We start from the raw sequence: 15,025 nt of genomic DNA on the forward strand, positions 1-15,025 counted from the left end.
ATTTTGAATATGAAAAATTCCCATTCAATTACAAAATTGTGCTGAAATAGATACAGCTAGTTTTGTACAGGTGGAAAGAAAACAGTGACCCTAAAAATTGGATGAAAGTTATGAAGACCAGCTATGATCTTTTTCTAAATACAAATTTTTCTACCTTCCAAAGGAAAACACTGACATTATTTTTGTGTGATTCAAAAAGTAAAAGCAATCTTAAATATAAAAAAAGGATGCTTTTTCATGAGACTAACATTCTGCATAGGGGTACAATTTATACTCTGCTATGCTTATTGTTAAGCCTCTTACACGCCGATCAAATGTTTTAGGTTTCTTTCATGTTATCAATATAAATAGATAATAAGTGATGTGCAAAGACAAGAATAATTCACTACTTACTTTCTCATATCTCCAGAAATTAGGAATATGAAACACAAGTGAAATAACTGATGTACATATTCCTATTTATATCTCTCAGCAAGGTGAGTTCCTTCCAAGTTGACATTCAACTTTTTCTTTACTGTAATTTTCACCTTATTTGAAATTATTGCCATATTATTCCATTGCTACATTCTTTAAAACTTCAGTGTATTATTTCCAAGTAGAAATAATCAAAGAATAAGTTACATTTGCCCTTCTTTCATTTCATTACATTTTTAGAGCTTTTTTCTAGTTTTCCAAACTATAGTTTTCCAATTTTTAAATACCAAGTGCCCTCTTGGGTCAGAACTGTGTGCAAATTTAGTAAGCAGCTCCTTCAGATTGTCAGGAAAACATGGAGCTAAAACAGGTGTATAACCTATCTGTTGAATATTAAAGGATACATTCTTTGTTTTATAGCAAACCATTAAGAGCTATTCGCTAGGCAAGGTCCTCTAGAACTTTTCCACCTATTCAATCTCAATTCCACCTAGTCCTTAATTCTCTATGCCATACTTATGAGGATGTCATAAGAAAAAGTATTGATATCAGGGTAAGATATATGGATTCTGTCCTGTCCACCAGGCCAGGTAACTACTCACATAAGAGTTTTAAATCTGTTTAATGATTTCTTCATAATAGATTCATATTGATTTTACTCATCTGTTATCTTCCAAGTGCTCACAAACTGTTTGAGCATACTAAGTGACTGACTTAGAATTCTCTGGCTCTTACATTTCCACTTTCTGAAGACAAGCATTATACTTCCTGTTTTTTGAATGCTACTATAATTCATCCATCTCGCAATTTCACAATAAATACATTTGAAAAATATTGGTCAAAGAGTGCCCCCACCCAACACAATAAAACAAACCCCAGCTCTTCTTGCCTTTTCCACTGGTGTGCTGTAGGAGCTCATCTGCTGAGTTTACAGAAATACGTGTTCTTGGAGTTCACTTTCCATGTAAAAGGGCTGTAAGTTTTTAAGAAAATACACTGACTCGTGACTGTTCTCAGTAAGTTGTCTCTTGCCTTCTCCCTCTTGGGTTTATTTATGTTCTCTACATTCTGTATGAAAAATACCTGTCTTAATGCTTTCCAAGAATTTGTGGGCCATTATGTCTTTGGAACAGGGCCTGCTTCTATCCCTTTCTCACAGGATGCATCCAATTCAAATAAACTGTGTTGGGTGATTCTGATGCTTGCTGACAAGGAATCTTCACTCAGCTGGCCTGGGAATCTTTAATGAATAGAAGAGAGCACCCTTTTTCTTCTCCTTTATTATCACTCAGATTATTCCAACTAATTTGGTTGTTCTATGATCTGGAGCTCAGAGCGAAGGTAGCAAAGATGCGTACCTGCACTCTGAGCTCTAGATACGTCTGTGATATCAGACATGGAATTTAAGTGGTTTAGGTATCTGCAAAATAGCACAGGGGTCTTATAATATTATTAAAACACTAGTTTAAGAAGTGTGTGCAAATAGAGGCAGAAATGAAAAAAATCTGAAGAAAACCATATTTGTTTATAGGGGACTTCTGAAGTGTGACACTATAGGTATCTGCTGTTATTCAATTTATTTTCATGAGAATAGGTAATTATTAGTAAAAAATTAAGCAATACTGAAATATAATAAAAAGGAAAGACAAATGGTAAATTCAACACTTATCAGAAATAAGCAATTGTCTGCCAAACAGGAAAATTTCAGACTCTTTGAGAAACAAAATGCATTGCTGTAACTATGAGGGAACTTTGCAAATATGGGGGAAATTAAATACTGTATCTCTTTTGAAAGTGCTGTTCAAAACAAAAACAAGATCCCATGCATCCTGCGAAAAAACAAGAGGACAGGAGGCAGGAAGCTGGTAAAGCCTGGTAGTACGGCAACAGGAAGCTTGAATACGGACATCCCTTACCTTTTGAGGGGGTATGAAGATTAAGGTTGGGGTACTGAGTCTCTGCTTTCTCCCTTGAAGGAATAAACTCAATCCCCAGAATTCCCCTGATGGGTGAATTCACAGAAAACACACAGGTGTCACTCTTCTACATGGATTGCCTGCGGTAAGGGAAAATGGGGCTTTGTAACTGCGTATCACCCTATACATTCCTACAGCGTGTCATTTTTGTCAGAATAGATTAATTCATGCCAGTGATACAGCTGACTAATAAGACAAGCTTCTATAAAAAATATTATTGTTCAACAATACAAATACTACTCACAATAAGAAACGAACTCTTAATATTGTGGAGCATTTCCTGCATACTGGTAAGTTGGTATAGCTGTGCTGTAAGATTGCAAGTATGTTCATGGTGCTTTCAAGTCTTGTGGCTTTTGAAATTTGAAATATATACTTTTTTTTTTTTTAATGTGTAGATGATAATTTTCTGTCCTCAGAGCAAGATAATACAATGTATCATTAATTATTATGACAGAAGTCAATAAAAGCATTAGTGGCATAAAGATGAAAAGGAAATGATGGTTCAGCGTCTCTTCTGAAACAAGATATTTAGAGAACAGGACACAGCTTTATTACTTGCTGCATTTTCTTTGTGCTACAGAATTCTCCTTGCCTTTTTTTTCCTCACAGAGATAATAAAGTATATGGACAGCACATAATTTCAGAATTCATCTAAGCAATTCTATAAGGGTACAGTACCTGAACTATGAACTGAAAACTGAGTTGAGTGGTATACACCAAACTTGCTATTTTCCTTTTTTCACTCTACAAGCATCTGTTCTCATAATACTGTAGAATTTATCTTTGTACAAAGCAAGAACTCTCCAAATTCATGTGGTTTGCAAAATCTGAAATGAGCTGTTTAGCTAGAATCATTCTGAAGGTACTTACAAAGATGCAGAACATAACATACATTTCTAATACGCAAGATAAATTGACACTGTTGACATAAGCTTTACTAGTCATATCAGCTGACATTCTATGTCTCAAGTTAAATAATAAGAAGTGCAATAATCTGGATGAAGTAGTTGTAATCCAATTTGAAAAACTCTGCAAATAAAAAGAAAAAATGCAATAAATGTTGTATTTTATTTGATTGAAGTGGCTAGTGTGCTCACTTTTATAAAAAACAGAGCAGTATTTGCCATTGCAGATGAAAGAACCTTTTATATTGAGTGGAAAGGTAATAAGAAAATTTTAAAATTAAAAGAGTCTCCTAATATCACATAAGGCCAACTAGAGGCAAAAGGAGAAAATGGTATCTACAGACATGCCTTACTGAAAGATAATTGTAGCACTAAACTTCAACATGTTAACATTCTGCTGTTGTTAATTAAGCATCAAGGGAAACTATATGCAGCAAAGGAATACTATGAGACCAAGAAATAAATTTTATAAGGATTCATAGGTTATGTATAATTCATAAACTAACTGTGTGGTATAATTTTAAACATAATTATTGTGGAAAGAATAGCAGTATCACCTGTGAGCGCCTTAAGCAAGAATAGAAAACACAACACTGTTTTTTTTTTTAAATTCCCACTGCATACTAAAAGGAGTTACAAAATATTATTTCTGGCCCCTTTTTCTATAGATTGTTGCTTCAACTGGTCATTCCATCTCCTGCATTCATACAGCTCCTTACTTTTGTTGCTGACATGGACAGTGGGATTGAGTGCGCCCTCAGCAAGTTTGCTGATGACACCAAGCTGTGTGGTTCGGTTGATCCGCTGGAGGGAAGGAATGCCATCCAGAGGGACCTTGGCACGCTTGTGAGGTGGGCTGATGCCAACCTCATGAAGTTTAACCATGCCAAGTGCAAGGTCCTACACCTGGGTCAGAGCAATCCCAGGCACAGCTACAGGCTGGGCAGAGAAGAGATCCAGAGCAGCCCTGAGGAGAAGGACTTGGGGGTGTTGGTCAGTGAGAAAATGAACATGAGCCGGCTTCAGTGTGCGCTTGCAGCCCAGAAAGCCAACCATATCCTGGGCTGCATCGAAAGGAGCATGACCAGCAGGTTGAAGGAGGTGATCCTGCCCCTTTATTCTGATCTTATGAGACCTCACTTGGAGTATTGTGTACAGTTCTGGTGTCCTCAACATAAAAAGGACATGGAACTGTTGGAACAAGTCCAGAGGAGGCCACAAGAATGATCAGGGGACTGGAGCACCTCCCGTGTGAAGACAGGCTGAGAAAGTTGGGGCTGTTCAGCCTGGAGAAGAGAAGGCTGCGTGGAGACCTCAGAGCAGCCTTCCAGTATCTGAAGGGGGCATATAGGGATGCTGGGAGGGACTCTTCATTAGGGACTGTAGTGATAGGACAAGGGGTAATGGGTTAAAACTTAAACAGGGGAAGTTTAGATTGGATATAAGGAGGAAATTCTTTCCTGTTAGGGTGGCGAGGTGCTGGAATAGGTTGCCCAAGGAGGTTGTGAATGCTCCATCCCTAGCAGTGTTCAAGGCCAGGTTGGACGAGGCCTTGGGTGATATGGTTTAGAGCGAGGTGTCCCTGCCCATGGCAGGGGGCCTGGAACTTGATGGTCTTAAGGTCCTTTCCAACCCTAACTATTCTATGATTCTATGATTCTTTAAAACCTTCTGCCGATGCTGAATGTATACTGCTTATTTCTGTCAACAGCCTCCAACAGTGCCTGCTCTGTGAGAACCAATTTAATCCATTAATGACAGAAAACTCCAGAAAAACAAATAAATAAACCCAGAAGCGTTCCTACAAATTCAACAAAATAAACTGGTCTACAGAGTCTAAAAAATGCCAAAGTCAAAGAAAGGTGAGGGCATTCTGCCGCCAAGAACAGGGAGAAGGAAGTGAGATCATTGCTTTCCAGCAGCATCAAGCTGTTATGTCAGCTGTCCAGGAAACACAAGCTCTAGTATCATCATGAAATTTAATCATGCTAGTTCCAAGTCATTAATGAAAATAACAAATAATATCAGATCCAGGTGAGACCTGCAGAAAACAGGCAAAAGAAAAATTTGTATCTTGAAATATATCCAGGTCCTAATACTTGAGCTTGCCTCTGTGTCACGAAGACTAAAGAAGACCTAAAGATGCTCAAGATGACCCAAAGTTGGTTTTCAACATATTCCAAAATCTACTGTTAAGAAGTATCACTGGCAATGCTTTTTGGATTCTTCTGTATTTTTTTATTTAAATTCCTCAATGCGTTGTTCTCCAATTCAGAAGAAACATATTCTAGTGATGTGACACTTAAAGCACACTTTATCCTCATGGGCTCTTGTGTTCTGGGTCATCAGGAGAGGACACATCACAGAAATAGAAACTGTAGATAATTACACAAAAATAGCTTAGTGTACTTTCTCTTATCTGGCCACCACAACAAAGGTCAGTGTGTTTCACAGAAAATGTCGTGTATAAAGTACACATTGTTTTCACACTGACAAAACTTCCAGAACTAGTGCAGCTTGTGAATGATGATTCTTTAACGTAATAAAGAGAGGATCTCTACAGTAACCCTGCTGCAAATGCAATTTCCATTTTGCTGCCCCTGAAGGCTTCATATGCAGCTAAAGGAATTGTAAAGCGTTCAGATGTGGAAAAATTCCTTTTAAAGAAGAGCAAGTTTCCTAAGATCTATATGTCACAGTACTTTAAGCTTCTGATGAAATGCAGTGTAAGGCCTGCATGAGTAAAATTACTAGAGAACTGTTGAATAAGCAAAGCTTCCCAGCAATCCAAGATTATCACTTTGTGAATGCTACTGAAGAATCAGATTTTGGAAAATCACAATAAAGGAGAGTCTTCACTTCAAGATCAGAGATCCATCAGTGGTTGGTCATCTAATTCCTGACAGCTACCTGGAGCTGGAGAAGAGAATTTTGCTGGAAAGTAAAAATGTCCCAGTTGAATTTCCTGTGATTGATCAGAAACACTTACTGGAACTGGTACAAGAAAGCCAGTTACAACTGGATGAAAATGAACTCCCTCATGCAATTCACTTTCTGAATGAACCAGGTGTACTCCTCTATTTTCAAGTCCCAGCACTGCAGCTGAGAGATCTATATTTTGTAGATCCTAAGTGGCTGTGTAAAATCATGGCACAGATTCTGACAGTGAAAGTGGAAGGCATTTCTAAATATCCTAAAGGTGTGGAAGGATGTCTCTGGTCTGGTTCTGACAAGAAGGGAGGCAGCAGACTTCCCAGTCTGGGTGGTGCCTGAGCTGGTCCAGACAGAGCTGGTGGCCCTGCCTCATGAGCTAAGGCATTTGGGGACAGAAAAGACCATGGTGATGATGTGCTCCCCTGGTTGATGGGTAAAATCTTTTCACATATTCTGTAGCTCAGTTGAGGTCCTGGGTCAAGAAGTCACCTTTTCTTCTTCTTCTTCTTCTTCGTCTTCTTCCTCCGATTCACATAATAATCACTCCTGATCAGATGCTGTCCCATGTAGTAAGCGCATTGTTTCTTCACCTTTCTTCAAACTTCTTGACTCTTTTTTGCTATTCCCCTTGTGTACAGGGGCAACCGGTATTGGCACGAATTGGTCCTCTGGTTTAGCTGCAGTGATTATCACTGTGGTTGGAGTGGCTGCAGCATCTGTTACTGCGGTTTGGGTAGCTGCTGTACTTGTCACTGGGGTTGGTGTAGCTCCTGTGCTTGGAATTGGATTAGCTGCATTGTCTATTGTAGTCAGAGTTTGAGTAGCTGCTGTACTTTTCACTATGGTTGGTGTAGCTGCTGTATTTGGAGTTGGAGTAGCTGCATTGTTGGTTGCTTTGCCATCAGATCCGGAGACATTTTCTCCCTTTTGAAGGTGCTGGATGGTGTTGAGCAGGGCTCTGTAAGCATAGGCCAAGCCCCAGCACGTTGCCATGATTTGTCCCTCTCTGGTATAGCCAGAATGAGATCACACCTCATTTGAGTGTTTTCTAATTTTTCTGGATTTTGCACTTGTTCCATGGTGAAGTTCCAAAGCACCGGAGGGGCCCACTGGCCGGGATACTTGCCCATACTATCCCACACACCCTGCTACTCATGGTTGTCCAGCCTCGGGAAAAATCTCTTGGTCCTCCTATATTGTCATCTAACCCTAGACAAGACCCAAACCTGACTCTGCTTAACTTTCGAGATCAGATGAAATGGTTGTGTGTAAAACACACTCTGTATGTGTGCCAACATCCTGATCCCCGTCACAATCAGCAAGCAGGTCTCAAGGGTATCCAAAGGCCATTCAAAACCTTCAGAACTCTCAAATGATGCTGTAAATGGTCTGGTTGGGGGGACTGGGGACATAAGAGAATGTCTCCTTCATAGGCTGACCACCCAAGGAGAGGAAAAAAAGATGTGTAATTGCTAAACACTTCTATTATATACCTCCCAAAGTATAGAGGTGGTGACCACACTGGCAAAGCAAGCCAGATCAGTTTCATGATCAATGAGTCTATTGTATTACAAGTCATTATGATGAAGTACAGTGAAAAAAGAACTTTAGCCCAAGCCCCCAGCTGATAAACACTAAAACAGCAAATACCGGCTGTAAGTAAGGTATGACATGTTGAAACTATGCGATCAAGAGCAGCAACTTTGAGAGCCAATAAATCAGCATTGTGATGACTATTAATCCAAAATAATAAATGCTTATATCACAAATGCGATTAGACACACTCTGGTCAGATCTGTCGTCATCTCAACCCTTCATGCCCCACATTGGGTGCCACAAAGAACTGTTGTGGTTTAAGCCCAGCTGGCAACCCAGAACCATGCAGCCGCTCGCTCACTCCCCCCCACTCCTTCCTCCCCCCTGCCCAGCTCCTGGAGGGATGTGGAGGAGAATCGAAAGAATGCAACTCACATGGGTTGAGATAAGAACAGTCCAGTAACTAAGGTATAACACAAACCACTGCTGCCACCAATAATAATAATGATAAGGGAAATAACAAGGGAAGAGAATACAACACCTCACCACCTGCCGACCAATACCCAGCACGACTCAAGCAGTGATCTAGCCCTTCCAGGTAACTGCTCCCAGTTTACATAGTGGTTTATTTTTATATTGTTTATATAGTGGCATGACGTGCTGTGGTATGGAATACCTCTTTGGCTAATTTGGGTCAGGTGTCCTGTCTCTGCTTCCTCCCAGCTTCCCCTCCTCCCTGGCAGAGCATGAGACTCAGAAAGTCCTTGGTCAGACTAAACATTACTGAGCAACAACTAAAAACATTGGTGTTATCAGTGCTGCTCCCAGGCTGAAAGTCAAAAACACAGCACTGCACCAGCTACTAAGGAGAAAAGTGACTGCTACTGCTGAACCCAGGACACAGGTAGATTCATGAGCATGTTGTTAGAGCAAAGAGTATTTTTCCTGCACCCTGAACCTGAACAGTCCCGATTCTCCTCTTGGTGTCACCATGCCCTTTTCCTCTCCCCCAGAGGTACCCACAGAGAAAGAAAAGATGGCACTAAAGCCAAGTGTCAGCACTCCTGCGCTGCAAGGATTACACAAACTCACTGAGTGAAGCCACTGTATAGGATTTAGGCACTTTGAGTAATGAAAGATTCAGGAAGTGCCAGGCAGGAAGGAAATTTGCCTGGTTAAGCTTGAAGGGTTTGCTCTGTTTCATTAATTGAAAAATTATTCAGAAACACATTCATGCATTATGTGATCCAAACAAAGCCACTCCGAAGCTCCCTCCTTATGAAAGTGCATAAACTCATTACAGAATGTTATACAGTATTAAACATGCACACTTACTAACTTACTCAAAACCTTTCCTTTAATGACATTTTGAGTTCAGCCTTTTTATGAGTCAGTTTCTCCTACATGTTGATGCTGTAGGAAGAACCAGCTGTGATGTTCACAGTTGATTTTTTTGATAACAGGTTTTCAAGGAAGAAGCATACAAGAAATATTAGAGGTTCTATTAGCACTGTTACCAAAAACTCAAGCTTGATGAGAGATGTGGAACAGAAGCAGACTTTTCCTGACATTTAAAAGGTATGACACACCTGATTACAAACAAGTACTTTTGACAGACTGTGAAATAATGGAAACAGAGAGAAACATTGCCTCTGCCAGCCAAAGCAAGCTACAGAATCTTAGGCAGCCTTCTTCTTCAGTAACATTGTCTGCAAACATTCTCTCCTTGTGTGAATTCTTGTGGCTCCCAACAAAACAACCTTATTGACACATGCAGTATTGACACACGCAGTATTGACACACGTACTTATCTCAGCACCTACTTTGAAGGAATTTAGGACTTTTTAGAGGCTCCTGTCCCTTTCACTGGAAGTAAAAATTCTAGTGTTTTCTCTTGAGTAAAGGTTTTACCATGACACAAGCATTGCAGCAGCCTTCTTACCTGAAGTGCAAGAGGCTTCCACCTCACATTCTTCAGAAGGGCAGGAGCAGAAACCAGGGTATTCTGAGGACGTTTTTTCAAGGTTAAAATCACTCCATTTGGGTCTTCCCACAATGCATTTACTAGGTTCTTTAACTGCCAGCCAACCTAAGGATAAATTCCATAATTGAATTTTGTAAGCTTTCTGTTTAAATGTGAAGAAAGTCTTCTATTAACCAAAAAGGTCTACTACAGCTCTGCAGACATAAGCAGTTTTTATAAACTGTCTGATTACTTCTGTTGGACTGAAATGATGATGCTGAAACTGTATTTTTTTTTTTTTTTTTGGTTTCTCACAATGAACACCATTTCCTTCTTAATAATCTGGGAGATCATTGTACATTTTACATCAAATGAAGACTAGGAGTCATGAAATAATTTCAGCCTGGGTACTGAAACAGCTCACTGCTGAGGAGGAAGACAAACTGTGCTATAGCAACATATGTAACATATATGTAACAGCTTTAAGATCCTAACTGAAGAGAAATGATCATTTATTTGATTTATCTATAGACCCCTGGATAGAGCTGAGTAATTTGAGCTCCTGTAAGTTGTAAACAAAGCCATAAAGAAAGAAGATCGCTAGTACTGGAAGGATTTTAAATGTGCTGCTAACAAAAAGGTACTTAAACACATTTCTTAATTTTCTTGAATATTTAAATAGGAATTTACTGTGAAATGTTAATATGTGAAAACAGAAAATGTATTTTTAATTTTTTGTTAATAAATGTTTACAATATATTATTCTGAATGGCTGAAGAGATTTTAAAACTGAAAAATAATATAAATGACAGTACATAAAGATGTTCATGATAAAAGTACTTTCTTACACATTTAAGTGCTGCTGAATTTCTATCTATATTTCCCCAGGCACACGAGAACCAGACAACAACAAAAAGGGTATCAAAACTGTCAGAGATGTAAATTCAGAACTGAAAGTGAAATCGAGAAAAATTCACATTTTTCCAAACCTCAGCCAATCTGCCATGTTATAACACTGAAATTACTGCAATTGTACTAGTTCAAAAAAGAGAATAAATTTGGCTCCACTCAGCAGTCCTTTTGCCCTTCCTATATGCAACTGATGCATTAGTTTGTTCTCTATGGATAAAATGAGAGAATTCTTAGACTCTTAGCACTCCACAGGGAATTACCATTAAAGTTGATTTACACGATTTCCTGAGTAACAGGAAGTTTCTTTAATATTACAGTCTAAAAAAAAACAAAATAAAAAAATCCTTTGCAACACCCAAATTAGTAATGATAGACAAATCCATTGCCACGCTTGTAGGATTTGCTAACATTCACTTCTAAAGCTTGTATTTTTGGTCAATATACTTATGACCTGATCTAGATGACTAGAATTGCATCACAGAGTTTGAAATTAGCCTCTCTTCCACTGGCACCTGGAAAATGGTATGCTGTCTAAAGCAGACTCTTAGTTACTCATACCTAATCTTAGCTCTGAGTGCCCAGGGCTAAACTATTGCCTCCATTTGCTCTCATCTTGTTATTTTCAGGCAGTACACAAAGGATCTTGCTGAAGCAACTCAAACTACAAGAACAAGCCTACCTAGAAAAGAATTATTGGAAAGAGTAACCACTTGCAAGTGACAATTAGGTTACTGGTTCACATTCAGCTCTGGGAAACAGCAAGGCATACATGTTTAAAGGGAGGTTTTGGAGAATATTCCAAGCTTTACTTATTCGCATCTTCTCCAGTTCACACATGATTTCCAGATTTGCCAGGAAGGAAAATGAATAGGTGCAGGATAGATTCTTTGCTTACCCTTTTAAATATTGCATCCTTTATCAAACATTACTTGAGTCAGGTGTTGATTTGAAGACTGGTGTTCTCTACACATAGTTCTGCTAAACAGAGCACTGTGCATAGGATGTTTTTTCAAAAGCCAATCTCTTTCACAGACAAGTGGAGCCCCCAGCACCTCTAAAAGTGCCTGTATTAAACTCTTACCTCCATTTTCTGTTCCAAACATGGCAGATTTTACAGTAGTAATAAACACAGTAAAGACCTGTCATGAATGTTATAACTATCACAAGTGTTAAGCCTAGTGTCAAGCAGATCTGTAACAAATAGGAATTGGAATGCTGGGTTCGTACAGCACTTCTCCAAACACAACCTTACTTGAGGCCAAAGTGAAGCAGCCTGAGAGTGAACATTTAAGAATGAAAACCTTAGGGAATACAAGAGCAGTAACTGTACTGCTGTTGCATTGCTCTTGTATTATGCAAGCATTAAGTGCAGTTGTATTTGCTAGGCTTTTTAGCTACATTTGACCTGTGCGTGGAACTTCACTATAACATTTTAATCAGACTTGCCCTTCTGGCCTAAGTGTGTATTCACACTGCTATCAAAAAAACAAGGGAAGATAAAAAGAGAAAAGATTTAGGTGCTCAGAATCAGAGAAGTCAGCATATATCACCACTCTGTAACAGGCATAGTTTGTAATGACTTTATCTTAGAGGAAGATAATATCTAATTACACACAAGGGTGGAGAGAAAATAATAAAGGTAACCTTGAAGAGATTTAAATTAAAATCCTTTTATAAAGGCTGAAGAGAAGCTAAGATGTAAACCATACGGTTCTAGCTTGCCTTCACGGTGGGCCAAAGTCAGGTTCCCCAGCAGGAACATTTGGCTCAGAAAGAACTGCAGTATATGCTGTAATTCTACAAAGGATTTTATTAGCTTGTTTTTAGTATACTATTTTTAATGTTGCTGTTCAATTGAAAACTTTCTAAAAATGCACTGGCCACAGGAAACCAGAGAATGGTTGTAATTACAAGCAGGCCACAGCCAAACAACTTGTCAACTTGCATTCCAAACAAACTCTTCTAGTTTCTGCTTTGTTTATAAAGTGGCAGAGGCTATATCTATCTATCTGTCTTACTCAATTATAGAATTAAAAATGAACTATTTTTGATTTTTATAAGATTGATGTAACTTTTTGATGTAATTGTAAGAATGCGGAAATCTTCAGAGTTCCATGAGCTTCTTTTAGAAAAGAATGATAAATAATTAAGTTAATGATAAATTGTTCCAATAAGAACCTTAATGACAAAACCATTAAATACCAAGATCTATTAGAGAACAGTCTGCAGTCATTACTACTAGGCAATGATAAAATGCTCTTAGGAGTTTGGACATGTTATTATAAATTGTATTACTAAAAATATCTTTGAAAAAATAGAAGTCATTACAGTGAATTAAAAATCCTGCTTTAAAACCAGTCCTTGAGACAGATTTTGACATTTATTCTTAAGGAATCAGTTTCTAATAGCAATTACTAGCTACTAGCTACTCTAAGATATATTCAGCAAAAAGGCTTTTTGCTCCTGTAAGATTTTTAGCACACCCGTTCAGTTAATCAGATTCTACAATATGGGTTAAGATACTTCACTCAGTAACAAAAGTTAACAGTAAAATTAGACTAATGAAGGAAAAAGACTAATGTGATACCTTCTGTATTTTCCTGAATAAATTAAATCAGAGCAATTATGATACCCATTACATTCAAACCAACAAATTTAGAAGATTATTATGTCCTATTTGCACAGCACAGTAAAGCTGTAGTCATGGTGCACTATTCTCTGCTAAACATATTTGCATATTGAAATACATTGCACTAGGTTTGATCTTTTTATAATCTACAACACCTAGAATGTGGAAAGCCACATGCCTACTGCAGTCTTACTTCATAACTCAACGTAATACAGTCAGGTGCCACCAATAAGAATTGCTACTACAGAGATACACACAGAGTTTGTAGATACTTAACAGCTTAAACCAACTGATTTTTAACTTCAGCTTTGTTTTGTTAGTTTAGATGCTGAATATGGAAGAAACCTTGACGAATGCAACAGAATTCACTGGAAATGGTAAGAGCCAGGCAGAAGCTTAAGATTTTGGTGGTTTATACTTAGAATTGCTCTTATCAATATTTTTTGTTGGTTTATACACCCTCAATGTGGAAAGAAGAACTTCAGGGAAAAAAAATGTGTACTGCTCTCTAAGTTAAAGGATTTGTTAGTTTTCTCATTGATGGCACAAGCTAGAGAATTATATAGAAACTTAAAAAAATAATAGTTCCAAAAATATTATTCCCCACCATGCTAAATTTCTTCCCCATAAAAATATGCTGATTTAAATGTCCACAGTGTTGTAGTAATTTTGCATACCTAAACCTGATAATTTTGTAGCTGGGACTGCATAATTAATATGCTTAGAAAAATACAACCAACCTTCATTAACTGACAATGAACTAGTTTGTTTCCTAGTTCTCCAACATCTTCTTTAGAGTCTCCATATAGTGACTTTGTTCCTTGTCATGTAGATATGGATGGATTGTATGCATGCTACCAGCAATAGAGATTTCGGCATTTTTATAAACCCAAACCCTGTTCATGTTGGACAAGCATCTTTCCTCCTCTTTTAAGATAAAGGCTACCTGGCCTGTGATGACTCAGTGATGATGGGTATAAAAAACAAAGTGATACAAAAAATCCTTAATGCTACAGACACACAAGAAAAGACTGAAGAAAACACAAACTGATGAGTTTGTAGATGACTTCACAGGCTTTAAGTGAGTGATATCTTTGTCTATTAGAAGGAACTGAAAAACAAGCTGGACTTTGAACATGTTGATGCTTATCAAAGGACTCCAGTAGCCAGAACCACCACAACAGTTAATCACCTCCACACCAATTTCTTCTAAACACATTATAAACTTGTTATGGTACAAATGTAGAAGACACAGACTGCACCTCACAGAAGCAAGGTAGGTTGCACCTTGCTTGTGAAGCTTGTGCATATTCTGCTCACTGCATCATATACCACCTTTAATGTTACCTAGGATCCAGAGCTATAACTAAACAGGAATTTAAGACCTCCCTTGTTAGGTATTTAATATGGAAATCAATTGTACAGAATTATTTCTATAAATTTACAACATACTATATTGCACACCACCTGAAAACAAGTAATTCTGCTTTGACTGCAGTAACCCTTACACGAACCAGGACAGATGTTTCCCCTCAAGGCTCTTCAAATACATAACCAAAGCCATCTGGATACTTACTTGAACCCCAAGAGTCTGACCTCTCTTCATATTTACATTAAAAAAAAGAAAGAAAAGGCTTGTGTAAACTCAACTTTTTATTAATGAAATAGACTATCCTTTCTGATTTGAAGTCTACAATTAACTTTTGCCTCATTAGGGAATTGGCTTGATTAAAATGGAAATCAGAAATTATTA

General features: G+C 38.1%; 1 protein-coding gene across 4 annotated transcripts in view; it reads right to left on the minus strand.

Moving 5' to 3' along the window:
- LOC133216837 (connector enhancer of kinase suppressor of ras 2-like) overlaps positions 1–15,025 on the minus strand; it is a 194,898-nt gene that overhangs the window by 58,029 nt on the left and 121,844 nt on the right. For all 4 annotated transcript variants that reach the window (XR_009726729.1, XM_061361887.1, XM_061361886.1 and 1 more), the window contains exon 9: positions 9,711–9,857. Coding sequence is in view for 3 of the 4 variants with exons in the window: in XM_061361887.1 (XP_061217871.1) it covers positions 9,711–9,857 (147 nt within the window). In the remaining variant the exon portion in view is untranslated. The remainder of the gene's footprint in view (positions 1–9,710; positions 9,858–15,025) is intronic.

This window comes from Neopsephotus bourkii, unplaced genomic scaffold (genome assembly GCF_033783945.1).
Source record: "Neopsephotus bourkii isolate Nb327-2 ecotype Australia unplaced genomic scaffold, CSIRO-AGI_Nbou_v1 NB_1067, whole genome shotgun sequence".
Taxonomy (NCBI): Eukaryota; Metazoa; Chordata; class Aves; order Psittaciformes; family Psittacidae; genus Neopsephotus; species Neopsephotus bourkii.